The sequence below is a fragment of the Mycosarcoma maydis genome, chromosome 23 (assembly GCF_000328475.2).
Source record: "Mycosarcoma maydis chromosome 23, whole genome shotgun sequence".
Classification (NCBI taxonomy): Eukaryota; Fungi; Basidiomycota; class Ustilaginomycetes; order Ustilaginales; genus Mycosarcoma; species Mycosarcoma maydis.
The window spans coordinates 303,685-326,411 of record NC_026500.1 but is presented as its reverse complement, the minus strand read 5'-3'; the positions used below and the strand labels follow the sequence as shown (position 1 = coordinate 326,411).

At 54.9% G+C, this 22,727-nt stretch overlaps 4 protein-coding genes across 4 annotated transcripts; 2 read left to right on the top strand and 2 right to left on the bottom strand.

Annotated features, from left to right (window-relative positions):
* Positions 1-129: 129 nt before the first annotated feature.
* Positions 130-4,278, bottom strand: UMAG_06461 (ABC transporter; the record flags this gene model as incomplete). The annotated part of the gene is made up of 1 exon (XM_011394427.1): positions 130-4,278. The coding sequence occupies one exon, from the start codon at positions 4,276-4,278 to the stop codon at positions 130-132; it is 4,149 nt and encodes a 1,382-aa protein (XP_011392729.1).
* Positions 4,279-5,424: 1,146 nt separating this feature from the next.
* On the top strand, positions 5,425-16,539 carry UMAG_06460 (fatty acid synthase FAS2; the record flags this gene model as incomplete). The annotated part of the gene is made up of 1 exon (XM_011394426.1): positions 5,425-16,539. The coding sequence occupies one exon, from the start codon at positions 5,425-5,427 to the stop codon at positions 16,537-16,539; it is 11,115 nt and encodes a 3,704-aa protein (XP_011392728.1).
* An 856-nt stretch (positions 16,540-17,395) lies between these two features.
* On the top strand, positions 17,396-19,159 carry UMAG_06459 (Cytochrome P450 monooxygenase involved in Ustilagic Acid production; the record flags this gene model as incomplete). Its single annotated transcript, XM_011394425.1, has 2 exons — positions 17,396-17,512; positions 17,669-19,159. The coding sequence occupies 2 exons, from the start codon at positions 17,396-17,398 to the stop codon at positions 19,157-19,159; spliced, it is 1,608 nt and encodes a 535-aa protein (XP_011392727.1).
* A 685-nt stretch (positions 19,160-19,844) lies between these two features.
* Positions 19,845-22,118, bottom strand: UMAG_06458 (ustilagic acid biosynthesis regulator rua1; the record flags this gene model as incomplete). Its single annotated transcript, XM_011394424.1, has 1 exon — positions 19,845-22,118. One exon carries the CDS (start codon positions 22,116-22,118, stop codon positions 19,845-19,847), a length of 2,274 nt encoding a protein of 757 aa, XP_011392726.1.
* Positions 22,119-22,727: the final 609 nt, after the last annotated feature.

Below are 22,727 nucleotides of genomic sequence, written 5' to 3'. Positions count from 1 at the left end.
AAACAAAAGAGTTAGACGCAATATTGTGTCAACGAGAGACGCTTTGTGAGAGATGAAAGGCTCGAGCAAGGCCAAACGTTTCGCATCCATGATACATGAACCGTCTTGTCAAATTGTGCAATAGATACATCAGAAAGAGACACCCTGGAGACGAGCCATGAGTGCAAAGAGACCGTCGCGCTGGAATAGCTCTCGCGGCGAACCCTCTTCGACCACCTTTCCGGCCTGCATCACAATCACCTTGTCCGCCTTGGCGATTGTCGACAGTCTATGAGCCACAGCAATTGTAGTACGGCCCTGGCTGACGTTGTCAAGTGCACCCTGAACCGCCCTCTCACTGGCAGGATCGAGCGCCGAAGTGGCTTCATCTAGCAAAAGCACTCTGGGATCGCGGATCATAGCTCGAGCGATCGCGATCCTCTGCTTCTGGCCTCCGGACATCTGTACGCCGCGCGCACTGAGCTGCGTATTCAAGCCCTCTGGCAGACTGGCGAGCAAATCTCCAAGCTGTGCCAGTTCAGCAGCTTGTTGAATCTTTGCTAGCGGTACGTCTTCTGGGTTCTCATCCGTGGCACCAAGCGCAATGTTCCAGCCAATGGTGCCTTGGAAGAGTGTCGGTTCTTGTGGTACGTACGACATATACTTTCGAAATCTGGCTGGGTCACCCTCTGTGATCGAGTAGCCGTCAAGTAGCACTCGTCCTGATTCTGGTGTGTAGAACCGTTCGATGAGCTGAAGAACTGTCGACTTGCCGGAACCACTTCCTCCGACGATGGCGCAGAACGTGCCTGGCTCGATAGTGAGAGAAAGTCGGTCTAGCACGGTGCATGTTGGTCGTTGCGGATAACGGAAAGTTACCTCCTTCAAGGCGATCTGACCGGAGGGCAAAGAATCCTCCGTGTTCCATTGCACGTCTCTGTCATTCGCCTGAGCCTCAGCAACCACTTCTTTTGCTTGCTTTAGGATAGACAGTGACTTGCAAGCAGCAGAATGAGCGCTAGAGAAATCGGCGCTATAGTTAAAGATATTGCCGGCTTGAACACTACCGTAGACGACAGAGATGAGGATGGTGAAGAAGCCCTTGGAGCTTGTATGCCCTTGAGCAAGCTCGCGACCACCGTACCAAAAAGCAAGAGCAGTAACGAGCAGCTGAACGCATTGCGACAAGCCAAATAGGACGCTACTGTAGCACATGGTAGGACGAAGAGAGCGTGAAGCGTTTTCCAAGTTCTTTTGATACACTTGAAGCGTCTGCGGCTGCAGGTTGAAAGCAGAGACGGTGCGAATGGCACCGATCGATTCGCAAGCTTGCTGCGTTGTGTGTTGATGCGCCTGCTTTGTTTTCGATTCCTTGCGTGCGAGCACACGAAGTCGTAACAGACCTGCAGTGATGGTCAAAGGCGTCGATGCGATCACCACCAGAGCAAGACGCCATCCGTAACCGATTGCCACAGCGTAGCCGACGATCACAGTGGCAAGACTCTGCACGATGGAGCCCAACGTCGGACCGACACCTCCGTAGATACCCTGCGATAGGACGCTTAGACTGCTGGCCAGATCGTTACTCGTATTCACAGGATCGTCGAAAAAGCTAGCGTCAAGGCATAGAAGACTTTGGAAAACCAACACGCGGAGTCGATGCGTCACCCGCGATCCAGCAATATACAACGAACGCACGTGGTAGAAGCTGATGAAGGCACAGCCAACAGCAACGATGAAAAATGAGCCAGAGCTGATTCGGTTGTTATGTAGCATGGTGCCACGTGCTGGATTTGGGCATGGCCTTCCGTCCGAGCTATTGCACGGTGCGTAGTCCTCGATCGCCGTACCGAAGAGAATCGCGTAGACGGGATAAACTGCTCCGATGATAGCCGCGCATAACGAGCCGAGCATGTATAATTGGGCTAGTCTGCCAGTCTCTGGATCCTTGATCAGAATATGAAGAAGCGTTCGGAGGCCAACTGAATCTGTTTTAGGAGCGTCTTGTTTAACTCCATCAGCAGCTGGGGACGCATAGGACTCCCCAGGTGGCTCGAAATTCTTGGATGGATCTTTCGGTTTCACGCTATCGGCGAGAGCAGAAATGGTTCGAGACACCTCGAGCGAGTGAGCGATCTCCATTGTTGGAATCTCTGTTAGGCAAAGCGAATGAGACGAGTCTACTATCTCTGGCTCAGAGGTCACCATCACAGGCTTCGTTTTGTCGTCTTGATGGCGGAGCATAGACGCAAAAGTGCCGTTCGGCTTGATGCTTAGTTCATGGTGGCTGCCTTGCTCGATGATCCCGTCTGGGCCGAGAACGACAATGTTGTCTGCATTGCGAACCGTGCTGAGTCGATGAGAGATGATGATGGTGGTGCGATCCTTGGCGGCTTCATCAAGCGCAGCCTGGACCACAGCCTCGCTCTTGGAATCGAGCGCACTCGTGGCCTCATCGAGCAAAAGGATCTTGGGATCGCGGATAAGTGCTCGCGCGATAGCAATCCTCTGCTTCTGACCGCCCGAGAGAAGAAAGCCCTGAGAGCCAACTTCGGTCTGGTAGCCGTGTGTCAAAGCAGTTATAAAGTTGTGCGCGTTGGCCTTTTTGGCGGCTTGCACCACGAGCGATTCCAGCTCTTCGGCCGAGCGAGTGTGACGGTTGGGCAGGCCAAGTTCGATATTGGCTTGAATTGACATGGCAAAAAGAGTAGGCTGCTGCTCCACAACGCCGATCTGGCCACGCAACCAATCAACGTCAAGGGCGGAAATGTCGACATCATCAAGACGGATGCTCCCACGAGTTGGTGCGTAGAATCGTTGAAGGAGGGCAAAGATGGTGCTTTTGCCAGAGCCTGACAAACCAACAATGGCAGTTGTGACGCAGCTCGGAATAGTGAGAGAAAGATCCTTTAGCACCGGTCTTTCAGGCTTGGAAGGATAGGCAAAGTGGACATGGTCGAGTTTGAGCTCTGCATTGTACCCCGTAGCCAGCTGTCTGCTGGTCTGCGATTTCTCTTCGTTTCTACGAGACTCGGACAGCTCAGAGCTCGCCAGGTCTTGCTGGATGGTTCCGATGACCGAAGAGGCAGCGGCAGTTGCCATGGTGAAGTTTTCGATCATGGAGAAGAGATTGGCTATGGCGAAGGCACCAGCAAAATTGGCAAACACGACACTCACAATGCGTCCCGGCAAAAGCTCGCCACGAGCAATGAGTTGAGCACCGTAGAAAAACGCGAGCGCGTAGCCGGCGTAGATGATGAAAAGAAGCGCGCCTACACCCACGCCCTGGATGCGGCCAGCTTTAGCACCTGCAGCCTTGGTGTCTGTGGTGAGTGTATCGTATTCTTGGCCGATAGTGCGTTCCTTGGAAAACGCCTTTAGGATTTTGATGGCGTTGAAAGCCTCTTCCGCACGGGAGGCAGCCTTTGCAATGCAGTCGAGCTCGACCAGCTTGCATCCTTTTGTCAGAGCACCCATAACTCCTCCGGCGAGCAGAATCAATGGAGCAATAGGCAACAGCACGAGCGACAGCCTCCAAGAAAAGGCAAATGCCACAGCAGCAGCAGTAACAAAGGTGGAGAAGTACATGATGGCCATTGGAAGTTTTTCACCGATCCCAATCTGAATGAGATGGACATCGGAGCCGATCTTTGCAGCGACGGTTCCTTGACCACACTGTTCGAAGAAGTCGATCGGCTTGCTGAAGAGGGACGAGAGATAAGCGTACTTGATGTTGGAGGCAATCCTTTCGCTGGTGTAGGAAAAAACAGCCATGTAGAGCATGCTGGCAAAAAACATGCCAATGCCAAGGTAGAGAAGAATGAGCGCATCGGAATTGATTGTACTGTAGACGTCGGAATGAGCCGCTCGGATAGCATCAAGATCACCCGACCTGATTGCTGAAGTGAAATGGAGGAAGACCGTGGCAATCTTTCCAATAAAGATGTTCATAAGAGGCTGTGCTGCACCTGCTGCGATCGCCATTCCGGTACCAAACAGGTTGATCAGTAGCTGTCTCTTTGAGGCATAGCGAAAGATAGTGAAGAACGAGACCTTGACATCGGGTTTTTCTTTGTCTGAAGACCCCACCCCGATTTCTACCTTCACGCTATCGTTCGAAGCGAAAAGCGTGGGAGAAGGAGATGTGCTCGCGGAGCCAACTTTTTCCTTGGGCTTGTTATTGCTGCTGCTACTACTGCTTCTATCCTGGTATTTGAGAGCTTGGATTGTGTCGGGATCCATCGAGCCTTGCTTCTTGGGATGCTGATGGTCAGCTCGAGAATCTGAACGGAAGCGCATCTTGTGGTTTTTTTTTTAGTTGACAGGATAGCTGGGAGGTGGTTCTGATATCAGACCGTTCCAAAGCTAGCAAGAGGTCGTCAGTAGTTAATCCTCTCTGCATCGCTCCGTGGTTATAAGTGAGTGAGATATTTGCGCTGTGGTTCAGCCACGTGTATCATCTGTGGCGCTAGAGCGGCTAGCAAGGCACAGAAACTACTTGGCGAAAATACAAGACGGACGGCTCGGCAGCTTGTTCCGGATTGTGCTCACCCACGCTATGCACCGAGGCAAACCTGAGCGTTCCACAAAGGGGGATGCGAACGGTGTGTTGCGACGAGAGCATCGCGGAGCTAGCTGCACGATAGATGATTTAGGGCAACGTCTCTGGCTCTCTGTGTTGCGGCTGGCTGGTTTGGACATGTTTCGCTGCGTGCTGCAGTTGCCGTGTTTGACAGGTGCACTTGTGGCTGCGCAAGTCAATCTGAAACCTTTTCATAATCAGTTGTAACAATGGCGCTCGATTTGTATTCAAGGAAATACAGAATGCGCATAGATCGAATACAAATTTGACCGTGACGCTACACGTGCTTTACTCACGGCTTACAGACTACTGAGAGAAATGCGCATAGCATTCATCGCCTTTGTCACCGTTCGCCTTTCAGAACGCATTCACGATTTCGACGCCATCGAGATAATCATTAATGCCTTCAGAAGCCGCCGGAGCATTCAGCATTCATGATTGAACTTGAGATGCAGAGCCAAACTTGGCCCAGTGCACGGATAAGGCTGGTGATGCGATTGCGACGGCCTAGAACTATGTACTTCATCTGTGCCCTTTGCATTACATTCAACACTCGTGGTTGCCGGTCAAATGCGGCTGCTCCTCCCTTCGCATATCGTGGATTGCCGATGTTGGCCACGCGATGTGAGGGACTTGAGCAGCGCAAAGGCGGCTAGAAGCAGCTAGGCATACACAGCGAATGGTACTCATTGCCCTGATTCTGGAACATCGGTGGCGGTTCGTTCCCTTCATCCTTCATAAGTATTATTACCTTTCAGGTTTGCGCTTCGGTCCACATTGTCCCCCTCTTCCATCTTTCAATCAAGGAACACAATCGCCACTTACACCATATCAACACAATCACCATCCCGTGCGCAGTCAATATGGACGCTTCTCGACTTTCTCGAAGCAGCAGTACTTCGTTTACCTCCGTCTTGTCGCCCTTTGAGCCTGCTTCAGTTGCTGTCTCGGCTCACGGATCGCCTCCTTCGAGCGCTTCTCCCGGCCCTGATGACAAGGCTTTCAGCGTGGACGGCACTCAAACGCCGCCTCACCAGCTTGGTGTGGTCCTTATCACTTCTCCCTTCAACTCTGAAGTGACCGTTTCGCTTTCGGTTCCCATCCGAGACTTCCTGGACCGACACAATCTCGTTCAAGTCAGGGACGAATTTGTCAATCACCTTCGCTCTCTCCTCGCATCTTCTCCTGGCCAGGAGCCTGCGATCGATTCTGTAGCTCTCCTGGTCCATCTCCTGCTCTACCTCGCAGAGAACCTCTCGTCTGCGGAGCATCGCCCGCGACATGCACGCCTCTCCCTCCTCGAGGCTGCGTGGGCCTCTTTTCATTCTGAGAATCTCGATTCGGTGGATGTTCACACGTTCGCTCGAAGCCTCTCTCCAGAGAAGGCTTCCCTCGTCCTTCGCGCCCATTTCGAGGCCTACGCGGCTCTTCAACAGTCGGGCATCTCAGTCGCAATCCGTGTACCGGCTCTGCTTCAAAGCGTTCAGAAGCGTCAGGCTGGCCTGTACGCTTTGTTTGGGGGCCAGGGCAACAACCACGGCTACTTTTCCGAGCTTCAAACGCTTTTTGATACCTATCGTCCGCTCGTGGAGCCCATTGTAGCTGCCGCGACGGCTCGATTCAGCCACCTGCTCTCTCGTATCGATGCTGCTCGCTCGGGTCCTTATGCCTTCCATAGCCAGGGCCTCGACGTCCTAGCTTGGCTGCAGCGTCGCACAGATCGACCTACTGAGGCTTATCTGGCCAGTGTACCCATCAGTGGTCCTCTTCTCAGCCTCACCCAGTTGATTCAGTTCTACGTGGCGGCAAAGAGCAGCGGCATGACTGTCCCGCAGTTCCGCTCTCACTTCGAAGCCGTTAGCGGTCACAGTCAAGGCATTGTCTCGGCTACTGCCATGGCAATGGCCATCGATGATGAGCACTACATCGAGTGCGTCGCCATGGCCGCTGAATTCCTCTTCCAGATCGGCTCCGTCAGTCAGCTATGCTATGGCGACAGGACTGTCAGCGACGAAACGTCGATGGAGTCAGTTGAGGCTGGCTTTGGCCCTCCGTCGTCCATGCTCGTCATTAGCGCCCCTAGCCGTGCCTTCATTGAAGTTCGAGTCGCTCTTTTCAACACCATCGTCCCCGAGCATCGTCGCATACACGCTGCTCTCATCAATGCACCCACCACCGCTGTGCTCGCCGGCCATGCATCCGACCTGGTCAGTTTCGCTCGAGACGTCTCGGCCATATCGGCGCCGGCCAAGCTCGATCAAGCGCGCATTCCTTTCTCCAAGCGCAAGCCCAGCCTTCGTCTCAAATTCCTGCCCATCAGCCTTCCGTACCACTCGCCTCTGCTTGCTGATGTCACGCTTTCCCAGGTGCTCGCACCCATCGATGCGCAAAAGTGGCAAGCCCATCCTCTGGCCCTGCCTGTCCACAGCACCACTGATGGCGCTAACATGCAGCAGCTGCCATCCTCCTCGATTCTTGATAGCCTGCGCGTACAGATGTGCACCGCGCCCGTCGATTGGATTCAGGCTGTTCAACCATCTGCTACCATCACCCATTTCGTCGATTTCGGCACTGGTGGAGCTTCCGGCATTGGCAACATCACCGCTCGCAACCTGAGTGGACGTGGATTCAAGGTGCTCACAGTTTCCGGCACGCACAAGGAGAGCGCCGAATTCTATCGCCTTGATCCCACTCCCAACGCTCAGCCTTGGGGCTCCAAATTCCAGCCGCGCCTACTGCGCACGCCCCAAGGCAAAGTCATTCTCGATACGCCCATGTCCAGGCTGCTCGGCAAACCTCCGATCATGGTCGCAGGCATGACGCCAACCACGGTCCAGGCCTCGCTCAATGCAGCCACCATACAAGCCGGATACCACATCGAGCTCGCTGGCGGTGGACTACACGATGAATCCAAGTTGCGCAGCCGTGTACAGGAGATTCTGGCAAAGGCCCCGGCCGCCTCCGGTCTCACGCTCAACTCGCTCTACATCAACCCTCGTCAGTGGAGCTTCCAGCTTCCTGCTTGGCTTCAGCTCAGTCGTGAAGGTGCTCCCATCGACGGTCTCTGTGTAGCTGCTGGCATCCCTTCGCCTGACAAAGCTCAAGAGCTACTCACCTCGCTAAAGCAGGCAGGTCTCCGCCACGTCTCGTTCAAGCCAGGCAGTCTGGACGGTATCAAACAGGTCTGCAAGATTGCTCAGCAGAATCCTGGTTTCCCCATTTTACTGCAGTGGACCGGTGGTCGTGCTGGAGGTCACCACAGTGCCGAGGATTTCCACGATCCCATCATCCATTCGTACGAAATCATTCGTTCTTGCCCCAACCTCGTCCTCGTCGCCGGCTCAGGGTTCACCTCGGCCGATTCTTTCTGGCCTTACCTCTCGGGTCAGTGGTCGGTCAAGCGAGGCTTGCCTCCTATGCCCTTTGATGGTGTTCTCTTCGGAAGCTGGGCCATGACAGCCAAAGAGGCAGCCACCTCGCTGCCCGTTAAGCAGCTCATCGCATCTACACAGGGCTGCAGTGACAAGGACTGGCAGAAGACGTACGATGCACCAATTGGTGGAATCATGACCGTCCTCAGCGAAATGGGCGAGCTGGTTCACCAAGTGGCCAACCGAGCTACTTTGCTTTGGTCTGAACTTGACCGCGACTTGTTCAAGCTCTCCAAGGATAAGCAGCTCGTATATTTGGCCAAGAACAAGGAGCGACTAGTTCAACGTCTCAACGACGACTTCCAGCGGGTCTGGTTTGCTCGTGATGGACAGGGCAAGATCCTGTACGATGTGCAAGACATGACGTATGCAGACGTTGCCGATCGAATGCTATCACTTATGTTCATCGCTGCACAGGCTAGATGGATTGACCTCGGATACCGCAATTTGCTTGGTGACTGGTGCCGTCGCATCGAGGAACGCTTCTCGAAAGCCAGCAAGACGTACCAACTCCAGTCGTATGCGCAGTTCGACCGCTCACCGGAACTCGAGCTCCATCGTCTGCTAGACCACTACCCAGATTGCAAGACCACGCTACTTACCAGCGAGGATGTCGAGTACTTCCACACCATGTGCTGGCGTCGAGGTCAGAAGCCACCGCCTTTCATCACACGACTCGGCGAAGACTTTGGCCACCAGTTCAAGAAGGACTCGCTCTGGCAATCCGAAGATCTCGATGCCGTCGTCGACGCTGACCCTCAACGCGTCTGCATCCTGCATGGCCCCGTTGCGGCTTCGGACACAGCTCCCGTCGACCAACCGATTGCAGAGATGCTTGGAAGCGTAGAGAAGGGTCTCGTACAACACGTTCTCGACCACTTCTACAAAGGTGATCTCAACAACGTTCCCGTTGCCGAGTACCTCGACGCTACTGCCACCGGCAGTCCTGCCGTCCGCACATCTCCGATTCGAACCGTCTGCTCGAGGATCAAGATTGACTCCGGAGAACACGTCGCTGTCTTCTCCGTCAATTCCTCAGCCGTCAAGAATCCGGTCGCCTTTTTGGATTCTGTGGTTGGCGAGCAGCCCAGCTGGATCCGAGCGCTTGTTCACAGCTCTCGTGTCAGCCTGGGCCGGCAGCTTCGATCAAACCCCTTGCAGAGACTGCTTGCCCTTCGAGAGGGTCAACTCTTTCAAATCCACACCTCTGTCGATGGACACAACGTCAAACGCCTCCAGGTGTACGGCTGCCACCGTAGCTACGGCGAGCAATCTAACGACTTTTTGGCTGTCGACATTGTCCGTCGAAGCGATACCAAAACGTCGTCTGGAGCCGACATCGACGTCTTCATCTACGAACAGCGCGGTAGCGAGGCGATTCCGCTTCTGCTTCAGTTCGAGTACACACCTTCCACGAGTTGTGCTTTGATTCGAGAAGTCGAGCATGGCCGCAACGACCGTATCCGACGATTCTACTGGAAGATGTGGTTCGGCGAAGACATGCCTGCCGATGCTCAGCTAGACCGTGTAAGCAGTTTCACCACAGAACCTCGCCCAGTCTCTTCGGCTCAGATTCCAGATGGTGGCGCTATCGCAGTAGATCCAACAATTTCTGCTGGCTGGGAAGCCATCATGAAAACAGTCGTCAGCAGCTGTGATGCCGATCTCTTGTCCCTTGTTCACCTTGGACATGAATTCCAGACGATTGGTGGTGCTTTGCCCGTGGCATCGGGTGACATCTGCTCGGTCAGATCCTACGCCTCTTCCATCACCAATTCCGAGACCGGAAAGATCCTCACCGTCAAGGCCACCATTTCGCGCGTCGAGGCAGCCGGATCCGATGCTGTTCCGGTAGTCCAGGTCACTTCGCGCTTTTTCTACAAGGGAAAGTACGCGGATCACCATCGCTGCTTCACGGAGACCGACTTTGCATTTTTGCTCGTCCTCCAGGATGAAGCTGCTGTGCAAGTTTTCAAGTCAAAGGACTGGCTCGAGCTTGACCAAGGCGTGCATGAGGTCAAGGTAGGCACCGAACTCATTCTTCGCGGAACGACAGTGGTACCACGCTACAAGAACGCCAAAGAGATGCTCGACCTGCGCGTTCAAGGCGCCGTCTTCGTCCGTCAAGGCGTTGAGGAGAACCAGATTGGCCTCATCGAGTTCGATGCGGACGCTCCTCTGTCGTCCGACCCGATCGTTGCGTATCTCGAGAGACATGGGACCAGACTTCAGAACGCAAACGAATACAGCACGGTGCCCATCTCGAACGCTTACAAGCTCGCTGAGGGTGTTCTTACCACTCCCAAGACCAACGAGCCGTACTCACGCGCCTCGCTCGACTTCAACCCCATCCACATCAACCCGTACTTTGCGAACCTGGCCGAGCTGCCCGCCACCATTGGCCACGGTATGTCAACCTTCGCCGAATGCCAGAAGTGGATGGACGAAGCCATGAAGTCAACTGAACCCCACAACAAGACTACCGTGCCAAGCTGCACTGCCTTCAAGGCTGACTTTACAGCGATGGTGGTGCCTGGCGATCAGCTCTCCGTGCAGCTCCGTCACAAGGCCATGAGCGACGGTCAGAAGGTGGTTCAGATCGACGCAAGCAACCAACGCGGCGAGCTCGTTCTACAAGGCACTGCCCGTTACCAGCAGCCTCGCAGCGTCTATGTCTTCACTGGACAAGGCTCTCAGGCCAAAGTTATGGGCATGGAGCTTTATCGACAGAGCGCAACGGCACGCGCAATCTGGGACGAGGCCGAGCAGCATCTCGCCCAAAGTCTTGGATTGAGCATCCTTGAGATCGTACGCGAAAATCCAAAGACCAAGACAGTCTACTTTGGAGGTGCTCAAGGCCAATCGATCCGCAGGAACTACATGGCTCTTCAGCATGAGACGATTGATGAGCAAGGCCGCTCGATTCGAACGCCCATCTTCCCTTCTATCCACGCCAATTCGCGCTCGTACACGTTCGAGTCACCCAAGGGTCTTCTGTTTGCCACTCAGTTCACACAAATTGCGCTCGTTCTCTTCGAGCTAGCCTACTTCCGACACTTGCAGAAAGAGGGCATCATTGTCGAGGACGCCGTCTTTGCAGGTCACTCGCTCGGCGAGTATGCCGCACTCGCCTCGGTCGCTGGCATGATGCGACTCCGTGATCTGGTCGACGTTGTGTTCTACCGTGGTCTGACCATGCAGAGCGCAGTGCCTAGAATCAACGGACGCTCCGACTACGGTATGGTTGCCGTGGCGCCAATCAAGGCCTTCCCCAAGATCAATGACGTCGATGCAGCGCTTGCTCAAGTTGTTGACCGCGTCTCTCAAGCGAGTGGACAGCTGCTCCAGACTGTTAACTACAACGTTCGAAGGCAGCAGAGTGTCGTGGCGGGTCACGAAGTGGCACTGGCCGCCTTGTCTCGCGTTCTGGACAAGTGTGGTAGCAAGGCCCTTTCAGTCGCCAACGAAGCCGAACTCGTGGCTGAAGTCACGTCAGCTGTTGAGGCTGCTCAGTCTACAGCCAAGACCTCTGGCATCGAGCTCAAGCGTGGAATTGCTACGATTCCATTGGCGGGCATCGACGTTCCCTTCCACTCCAAGTTCCTTAGCAACGGCATTGATCCATTCCGTCGTTTCTTGGACTCGCGTCTCGACATCGAAACGGTGAGGCCTGAAGCGCTCGTTGGCCGATACATTCCCAATCTTGTCGCTAGGATCTTTACTCTCGAGCGCGCCTACATCGAGCACGTGTCCGAAGTCACAAGATCAGAAGTGCTCGCCAACATTCTCGCCAACTGGGACGAGGCTCTCCTGGACCGTCGTCGTCTGACTAGGACGCTCGTCATCGAGCTGCTAGCCTATCAGTTCGCCTCCCCGGTCCTCTGGAGTCAGACTCAGACGCTTCTGTTCCAAGATGCCAGCTTCGAGCGTCTCATCGAGTTCGGTCCTACCCCAACCTTGGTCGGCATGGCGAGCAAGACGTTGGCAGCCGATTTCTCCGAGAAGGACCGCAAACTTGGTCTCAAGAGGACTCTTCTTTGCGTTGGCAAGAACGATGCCGACATCTTGTACAGTTTCGAAGCCGAGGAGGAAGTCAATCCCACCGACTCTCCCAAAGCTACACCAGAACCTGCTGTCTCCAAAGCCGCCCTTGCAGCCGCAGCCACCCCGGCTGTCGCGGCAGCTACAACAGCTGTAGCTCAGGTGGCCGCTCCGGCTTTGGACGACGAGCGGCTTGATCCCCTTCTCACGGTGCGATCTATCTTGGCTCAAAAGCAGAAGGTTAAGATCGCGGATATTCCGCCTTCCAAGTCGATCAAGCAGCTGACGGGAGGCCGCTCTACGCTGCAGAACGAGCTTGTTGGTGATCTGGGTGCCGAGTTCGTCGAGTTGCCCGAGCGCGCCGAAGAGCTTACACTCGAAGAGCTGGCGGCTGCTCTCCGCCCTGGATACAGCGGCGAGCTCGGCAAGTACACAAACGGTCTGATCGCACGACTGTCGGCCTCCAAGCTGCCAGGATCCTTTGGCCTCACCGCCCTCAAGGCTCACCTTACAGCCAGGTACGGCTTCCAGAGCGGCCGCATCAGCGCTATTCTGCTGTACACCTTGACGGAAGAGCCGGCCAAACGCCTCACTGGAGACGCAGAAGCAATCTCCTGGATTGATGGCGTGGCTGCTGTCTACGCCAAAGACACCTCGATCACGCTTCCGGCTCCAGGTGGCGCAGCAGGCGGAGCTGGCGCCACAGCTGGTGCAACAGCTCTAGTCAGCAGCAAGGAGCTCGTCGCTCTTCAATCCAAGATGCAGGCGCTGTCTGAGAAGCAGATTCAGGTGCTCACAGAACACCTTGGCCTCGATGCTGACGCAAGCCTTTCGCAGCTCGCCAAACTCTCAACCGAGTCGGCGTCGCTGCACAAGGCTCTTGACAGTGTGTCGGCTGAGCATGGCGACGCCTACATCAAAGGCATCCAGGGTATCTTTTCTGCTGCCAAAGCAAGGACGTTCAAGAGCTTTTGGAACTGGTCGCGTCAGAACCTGGAGGAGCTCTTTGCTGACATCCTTCAAGACCGTGTCAGCGACGATAGTACCCTTCTTGCTCGTATCATTCAAGTCTGGAACCAGCTCGACGACGTCGGCATCTTGGAGCAACAGCTTGACCAGCTGCAGCGATCCGGGGTTGCCGGAAGTGATCGGGTGACGTCCCTCTTTGACCCTTTGCTTCGCCAAGCCAAGAGCGGTGCCCTGAAAACTGCGCCTCGCTTCATCGATGTCTCAGTGCCCCTTCGACCGAGCACTCGTCTGGATTCTCGTGGCAACATTGTCTATCAGCAAGTCCCACGCGACGGCATGGAAACCATCCTGGACTATGTCACAAGTATGACCTCGGACAAAGAATCCAAAGCGAGTGCAGGACAGGCATCCTCGAAGAGCTTGATTGGCAGACTCGAGGATCTTGCTCAGATTCTCTCGCGCTTGGACGAAGATCAGACTTCAGATGTATCCATTGGCTCTCGCCCTGCGCTGTGGGCTTGCAAGAAGGTCAACTCGACCTGGTCGCGCGACGATGACTTGACCGAGATTTACTTCCGCGGTCTCGCCAAGCTGGCTGAACGAGGCAGCAGCTATGCCGGACTCGATGTCCTTCTGACAGGCGTCGGTCAAGGCTCGATCGCCTTTGAAGTGATGCGCCGCTTCCTTAGAGGAGGTGCTAGAGTGATTGTCACCACTTCGACCTTCTCCCCCAAGAAGCTCAGAATGTACGGAGACACGTATCGTCACGATGGCGCTCGCGGGGCTCAGTTGATTGTCCTGCCTTTCAATCAGGGCAGCTTCAAGGACACACAGGCCTTGGTCGACCACGTCTACACTTCGATGGGCATTGACATCGATGTGCTGGTTCCCTTTGCTGCGATCTCGGAGAACGGACGGAACATCGACGGCATCGACGACAAGAGCGAGCTGGCCCACCGCATCATGTTGACCAACGTAATCCGACTCATGGGCTGCATCAAAAGCGCTAAAGCTCAGAGAGGCATCCTTCACCGCCCGACTCAGGTCATCCTCCCACTCTCGTTTAATCACGGAGTGCTTGGTGGAGACGGTCTATATGGGCCGAGCAAGATCGGTCTCGAGACGCTGCTCAACACGTTTGAGAGCGAAGACTGGTCCAGGTATCTTTCAGTGGCCGGCGCTCGAATCGGAATGTGCCGAGGCACTGACCTTATGGCGAGCTCCGATATTGTTGCCGAGTCCCTCGAGAGACACTTTGGCTTCCGCACCTTCAGCACCGGAGAGATGGCGTTCAACTTGCTGGGTCTTGTCGAGCCTGAGTTCGCGTCAGTAAACCAGACTCAGCCCATCCTGCTCGACTTGACGGGCCGAGCTTCTTCTCTGGCATCGCCTGGAAAAGCAATGCGAGACGCTCACCAGGAGTGGCAGCGAAAGTCGGACATCAAGAAAGCGCTCCTCTCGGAGAACCGTCATGACTTCAAGACAACGTCGTCCACTCGCGTTACCGAGGATCACTACCGCCGCGTCGAGATCGAGCCCCGCAGCTTGCATCACTTTGCCTACCCTGAACTTAACTCCCAGCAGGTCTGCGACCAGATTGCGAAGGGCACCTGCCATTTGGATCTCGACCAAGTCATCGTCATTTCCGGCTTTGCCGAGGTTGGTCCTTGGGGCTCGTCGAGAACACGCTGGGAACGAGAGGTCAGCGAGACGTGGAGCTTAGAAGGACTTGTCGAGATGGCTTGGCTTACTGGCCACATCAAACACTTCAACGGTCGTCTCGCCGATGGCCGCAGCTACATTGGCTGGGTCGACACCAAGACGGGTGAGCCTGTCGCCGATGCTCAGATGCGCGCTCGATACGCACGACAGGTGGAGCAACATGCCGGTATCCGCCTGGTCGAACCGGAACTCATGCATGGTTTCGATCCGGAGCGCAAGGTCATCCAACAGGAAATCGAACTCACTCACGACCTTGGACCGCTCGAGATTTCGGCTGGCGAGGCCGAGCGCTTCCGTCTTGCTCATGGAGACAAAGCTATCGTCTGGCAGGACGAGGAAACCAAGTCGTGGTACCTCAGGCTCAAGAAAGGTGCCAGCGTTTTCCTTCCCAAGGCGAGCCGTTTTGACCGTCACGTCGCAGCTCAGATGCCCACTGGATGGGACCCCGCTCGCTACGGCATCCCGAGCGACATTGTGTCGCAGACCGACGAGACGGCGCTGTATGCTTTGGTGTGCATTGCCGAGGCGCTGGTTCAATCCGGCATTGACGATCCTTACGAGCTCTACAAGCACGTTCATGTCTCGGAGGTGGGCACTTCTCTTGGCTCTGCCATGGGAGGGTTGCGCTCGCTCGCCAAGATGTTCAAAGATCGTAGGCAAGATGTTGAGGTGCAGAAGGACATCCTGCAGGAGACTTTCATCAACACGGTCGCTGGCTGGACCAATCTGCTGCTCCTCTCATCTTGCGGTCCCATCAAGCCCACAGTTGGTGCGTGTGCCACGGCACTGCAGTCGCTCGATGTTGCTGCCGAGACGATCCGCTGCGGCAAGGCCAAGATCATGATTGCAGGTGGCTACGAGAGCATCTCGGAGGAGAGCATGACCGAGTTTGCCAACATGAAGGCTACGGCGTCTTCGGATGAAGCCTTCGCAGCTGGTCTCGCCCCTGAGGAGCTATCCAAGCCCATGACGAGCGGCCGTAGCGGCTTCGTCGAGGCGCAAGGTTGCGGTGTACAGATCGTGATGAGCGCCGCCACCGCCATCCGGATCGGCGCTCCCATCAACGGCATCGTTGCTTATACTCAGACGGCGACTGATCGACAGGGCAGATCGATCCCTGCGCCTGGCAAAGGTGTTCTTGCTGCTACTGTCCCATTGCAGCGAGCCATGTCCGGCTGGGGCTTGGACGGCAACGACGTCGGCGTCATCTCGATGCACGGTACTTCGACCAAGGCCAATGACAAGAACGAGTCCAACGTCTACCATACCATGCTCGGGAAGCTCGGTCGCGCTGAGGGTCGAGCAGTCCCCGCCATGGCGCAGAAGTGGCTTTGCGGTCATGGCAAAGGTGGCGCAGCAGCATGGGCGATCAACGGACTCATGCAGAGCATCAACGACGGCATCGTCGCTGGTAACCGCAACGCTGATGACATTTCTGAGGAGCTTCGCGCCTACAACCGAATCGTGTACCCGAGCCGATCGATTCGCTACTCACGAGAACGCCTGCACGCTGGTCTTGTCACATCGTTCGGATTCGGTCAAGTCGGCGGTATTGCCATGATCCTTCACGCTTCTCATCTGTTCGGCAGGCTGGATCGCGAAGCGTTCGAGCTGTACAAAGCTAGGCGCAATAAGCGACAGCAGATCACCTACCGACGCATGCACTCACTTTTCATCAAAGGTGACCTTGTCCGAATCAAGGAAGATGCACCGTACTCGCCCGAGGACGAAACAGCGGTGCTCCTCGACATTGATGCTCGCGCCGAGCTGTCAAGCGAAGGCTCTTACCGCATCGTCCCCTCGATCTATGCTTAGGCAAGAAGTTGCTTCTCTCATAACTAGTGCGCATTTCAGCTGCTTTTTCCTGTCAATACTTCTCTGTTTCTCGTACATATCTTGTCGCTGCTGCTTTAGATTTCATTCGTAATGTAGATTGATTTGCGAACCGACGTCTTGGGTTTGACTTCAGTGGAGCTTGTCTGCGAGACGATAAATTTCGTCTTGACATGAGTATCGAAGCGACCCTGTTCTTTCGTGTTTTGGGCTCTGAGGAGTGTTATCAAACGGTGATCAAATCGTGACTGTCCGACTGATCTCTGCCCCGTCTGCAGATGATGTTAGCGAGGCCTATGAGATGTAAGAGAGTTCATTTGATTGAGAGGGCAGGCGAAACAATCGAGTGGAAACCCCATGCTGCTGAAGCAATCGTGAAGGAAGCAGGCAACGGTATGCGCATAGAATTTGACTAAAAAGCACGCTTTCTCAAAGCGCAAGCAGAACAGTATGTGCTCTACCAGCAGTCGTGAGTCGTGAGTCGTGAGTAGTGTCGAGCTTGACCATCGCAGAGACCTTGTGCCGAAATCTTACAATGCTCACGCCGGCTCGTGGCCGACACATGACAGCGGCATGCAAGTGTTGATATCAAAGCGCACCCGAGATTCAAGCAGCACACCATTTCAAGCGCATTTCGACATGCGGACCAATCTGGTCGTGATGATTGGACTTCGGGATGGCCAAGCTGTCGCGGTTGGATCCATGTAGCCGCATTGCTGTCTATGTCGAACGAACTCATGGTCTACTTTTGGAAGTCCAGCAGCCTTCAAATACAAAGCGTCTTGACCTCTTAGCCTCCTTGAATCCCCATCTCAACGCTCCACCCTCCGCCGCCAAGATGCTCAACGAAACGATTTTCGGTCGTCAAGTCGCAGACGTGCGCGAGCACGGTCTGTTTGGGCGACCATTCTGGCTCAACGCCCTCTATGCTTTTCTGCTATACTCGGCTTTCCTGGTGGGTTTCCATATTCGTTTTTTGCGACGCATCTCAACTAGGAATTGGGTACTGATACGTCCCTCTCTCTCTATCTCTCTCTCTCTCTCTCTCTCTCTCTCTCTCTCTCTCTCTCTCTCTCTCGTACAATGACTGAACGTTCTTTGGTATTCTCAGGGCTACAAGTCTTATTTCCTGCACAAGACGAGCCGTATCCCGGGACCATGGCATCTGCATTGGACGATGCTGCCAGCGCTGTTCTACTATGTTCGTGGCACACAGTGGCGATATGTCGACAAGCTCCACGAAAAGTACGGACCGCTCTTCCGTCTCGGTAGTCGACAGATCTACGTTTCGGACAAGGATGCGATTCGACAACTGCTTGCAAAGGAGAATCTCCCAAAAGTGAATTGGTACGCTTCCTTGTCTCGCGACCCGAAGACGGCTGGCATGTTCACTACGGTCAACAAGGAGTACCACCGTTCACGACGTCGTCTGATGAGCCCGGCATTTGCGGTCGAATTTACCCGCCAGCTCGAGCCGTTCCTGGTGGATGCTACCACGAAATTATTTGAGGGTTACCACCAGCGCGTTCAGAAAGCATCCGACCCGTTCAAGCCGCTGCTCTTCAATGTGTACGAGGATCTGGCGTGCCTCGCCATGGACATCTTGGGTGAAACCGCTTTTGGAGTGAGCTTCAACCTGGTCGCTTGTCGAGACGACCCAGGCGCCGACCGCAAGTTCGCAGATATCAACAAGCTGTTGGCAAAGTATCTTCACGATGGCGGCATTCGGTTTTTCTGCCGACCGTTTGACAAGTACATGAAGCGCGATCTGAACGTGTACAAGCTCACCAACCCTTTGGTAGACGCGCGATTCGCCGAGACCGAAGCACGACGTGCGGCTGCTGGTGATGCAGCCGAGCAGGTCGAGACTCGAGAGGACATCCTGCAATACCTCGTTGATGCGAGCTTGGAGATGCAAAAAGGTCAGAAGGAGAAGCTTACTCGAACCCATGTTCGCGATCAGTGTGTCGAGCTGCTTATCGCTGGTGGAGAGACAACATCCAACACAATCACGTACATCCTCAAGGCTCTTCTCGAGAACCCGGCCAAGCTTGCAAAACTGTACGAGACGATCGAGCCCGAGCCGCTTGACGACGCTGTTCCGGGCTTTACCCAGCTTCCTGAAACGCCTTACTTGGACGCCTGCATTCAAGAAGGAATGCGTATGTATCCCGTCACCTCTGAGCTGGGCCGTCGCACGGGCAAAGAGCCGACCGTGGTGCTGGGACATGTTATCCCGCCTCGTACTGCGATTTCGGCCTCTCTTCGAGCACTGCACTACTCTCCCAAGTACTGGGCTTCCCCCAACAGGTATTGGCCGGAACGCTTCCTGCCTGCGGACTCGATCCACTCGGCCTCAGATCCAGCTCCTGCTGCCGACATGGAAGCCTTTATGCCTTTCGGTTGCGGTCCACGAAACTGCATCGGCTCCAAGTTCGCCTGGCACGAGATGCGCATGGTGCTACACACGTTGTTGGCACGATACACAATTTCAGCGGTCGAAGCGACGGACAAGGTCGACTTTCGACAGTTTGTCACTTTCCAATTGGCCAAACCGGAGTATCGTATTGCTGTGACACCCAGAATGGCACTCAAGGCATGAACCTTGTGTGGTGATGCAAGATAGGGCTTCAGAGCTGGGATTTGCGCTAGCTGTTGTGTTGATGCATGTTGACTTTGTGGCAATTCTCTGGCCCGTTTGTTTGCGTGCGCTTACCGAAAAGCTAAAGTTGGCTGATCGTGGATCGACTCGATTCGTTATTACGCCGGATCTGTCCAGGAAATGTTGAGGCTGAGAGTTGATTTGCGCATATCACCATCAGCATATTGCGATCTATATCATGGATGTCAGCCGTGTTTTAGATTCGCAATATCAAGGTTCGAACTACTCGTGCAGCTGTTGATGCTGAAGCTTACGCTGCGACAGTCACGAACGCTGCATGCTGTCACCGACAGGAAACCACATCCACGACTGTTTTGACAACCTTGCATACATAGTGCGTAGAAATGCATGTATCACGCACAAGCATGTTCAAGATAGTCTGGCAACTCGCTACCAACAGGAGCGCTCGCTTTGGCTGGATGAGCTTCTTCTGTCACACTAGTTGCACTGCCAATCGTGACGCTGTTGACAGTCACGAGAAAGTTGCATTTACTTGATTATCCGAGCGATCCACGAGGACGTCTGATCTCTGACAAACGGTGAAGGAAAAACGAAACGTGAAACACGGAACGTGGAACGCGAAAACCAGCTCTGAGTGCGCCGCTGCGCTGCCTGATTTGCGTGTCTATATGGGACAGCCCGTGTCATCACGATGACATTTTCGAGCGTGCTTGAACCAAGCCTTGAAGTCTCTCTTTCGCTGAGGCCCAAAGCAGATTGGGATCCACTTGTTGCAATGATGGCACAGTCCGTCAGTTTTGCTGACCGCGTCGTTCCAGACACGCAGCGTTTGCGGAGGGTGAAACAGTCTGCGCGTGAGGTTGCTGATGCCGTGGTCAAACTGCATGTGGTAGAGGTACTGGCTGCGTTTCATCGAATACCATTCGCCCTGCGGACAGAGCGAACACCAGCCTTCGCGTCCACACGTGCCTCTACGTGTGAAGCGCGGGGCGTAGAGATCGCTTGGGAACAGGTTTTGCACTTTCTCTACGGCCTCCTCGGCTTGTTGCTGAGCATCAACGATCGGGCCCTCGTTGTTCTGCATTTCCAAGAGCGAGTTGGTCGCGCACGGGTACGCCAATTCTTCGTCGCCTGATCCGGGACGTGGCTTGAGGACGATCTTGTCCGTGATTGTGAAGCTCAAGGATCCGCTCGCGTTGCCGATACCGCTGCTTGCACTGCTCGGACCGCTGATGCTACTAGCTACGCTACTGGCGCCAGTGGAGACGGTCGTAGTTGTCGTGCTGGTCAAAGCAGAGACCGAAGAGCTCGTATCCGGTGGAGTGGAATACGACAATGTATGCAAATGAGGCAGTCGCTCCGTCACATGTGATCGACCGGCAGACTGAGCCCGTGGCTTGGTGAGCTTAGCATCCGTCGCTGCCGTCGACTCGGAAGGCGAGGATGGGCTCTGACTTGCGCACTGCCGCGGCTCTACAAAGGACTGTCTTCGACTGCGCACTGCGGATTGACGAACTGCATCCACCTTGTGCTTGCGATGTGCTGCGTTGGTGTTGCTGATCGACGAGGCTGAGGTGCGAGACCTCTGTCGATGCGATGGGGGTGGCTGATGATGACGTTGGCTGACACGACCAAACGTCGAGTTGGAGCGAGCCGGGTTATGCTGCAGCTCCATCATGTTGGTGGGCATGGGCATAGGCCACGAATACGACATAGCCATACTTTCAGCTGCTGCTCGCGCAAATGCAGCCATGGGATCAAGCGGGTACGGATGCGGCTCAGGGGAGTTAGACGGTGGTCGCGGCAACAAACCGCAATCGGCCGACTGGCTTCTGTCTTCTTTTTTGCAGAAATCGCCTGTCCCGTCCATTGCATCGTCAACGTTGCAATTCTCGGTGGCATGGTATCCGTGCTGCGCTTGCGGTTCGTCGTCGTATTCCATTGCCGAGTAGTCGGACATGGGGGAAGCGGTCGCCGTACCAGCTTGCGCTTGCTGGAAGCCATTCATCATGAACGCTGCCCATAGGAAGACCTGCGGATCCACCGACGGCCAAGTGTAGCCGTTGCCAGTGCTGCTTCGAGATCGTAGCTGCGGGCGTGATCGCTGGTGATTGGGGGAATTGGGTCGAGTGACTTGACGACTTGAGCTACCACTGTTGGTGCAAGACTGGCCCTGTGGCAAGTTTTGTTGCTTCTGATGGCGGTTGTGCTGGCGATGGCCCGTATTTCTGTCAGCGTCTTGATCCAGCCAAGAGGCAATGATGTGCACTTGAGGGCAATTGTTGTCCTGGTTCGAGGATGCGAAAGCGTTTTGCTGGTTGACATTGTGCGATGGTGGCTGGCATTGTTTTTCGAGCTTGGGTTGGACGGAAGCGTCTTGGGTGGTGACCTGGTGATTTTGTGCAGCGGGCATAGCCGTGCACGTCGCTGTGCTGACAGGCAAGCCCGAAGACATGCTCGAGTCGCCACTCGACGAATGTTGAGGAGCGGTGGATGCATCAGCCGTCGAAGACATGGAAAAGTCAGTTGATGAGCTGCAAGTAGAAGGCTCGGACTTGGTTGCTGAGCCACTCGAGAAGTCTGTTGCTACGGTAGCGAGCAGTGGCATCAAGAAGTCGGACCAGTCCGAAGACGCATCGTTGACCAACGAGTTGCCAACCCCATCAAACGCGTCGGGCATGCCAGCTGACGGAGTCCAAGAGCTTGAAGCGTTTGCTTGAGCATTTGAAGTGGGCCACATACCATCGAAGCGGCTGGTGGTAGGAGAAGGAGGATCCAAAAGCAGCTGATCGAACATCTGATCGCGTTTCACAGCTCCATTGAAAGGGCTTGTGGGAAGAGCCCTCTGGTCCATCTGGTAGGCGTCCAGCGAGGCATACGTCGGCGTCGTGTCAAACGGAAACGACTTGGAGTCTATGGTAGCAGAGATCGGCATCATAGTGCCTGTAGGATGAGTTTCAGATCAATGAGGTACAAGGGAGGGGAAGCCGACGGAAGATGAGAATCGTGAGCCCTTGAAATAGAAAACGAGGTTAGACCAGGTACTTGGGGGGGGGACTAGGCAGATCACCACGTTCTCTTGGCCACATGATGCACTCAAGGCACAGAGCGAACAGGCCAACAGGCCCTCTCTCACTAGACACAAAGACGGACAAGGATATTGGTCATCTCAGGCCTCAATGAAAAAGTGCCCTGGGGTCCAAAGTCGTGTAGCATGACCCTGCAGGGGCAACGAGAGATGAACTAGCTGATAATATGACGATGCGCCCCAGATAAGGAAGGCTTGATTGTAGCGCTCTGCAGCAAACTCTTGCCAGGCTCAAGAGTCAGGAAGTCTTACTTCTAGGATGAGATTATCAGGAAAGAGAAAGAGCGAGGTGCGTCAAGTAGTGCGATCGGTACTGCACAGATGTGGAATTGCAACTGGTGTTGACACTGGAATCGGAGCTTGACATCATGACTGCTTACTGATGACTATTGAGACTTACATGAATGCTTGGTCGAGGTGGGAGTAATGCAAATCCGAACTACCGACGAGATGCCGAGC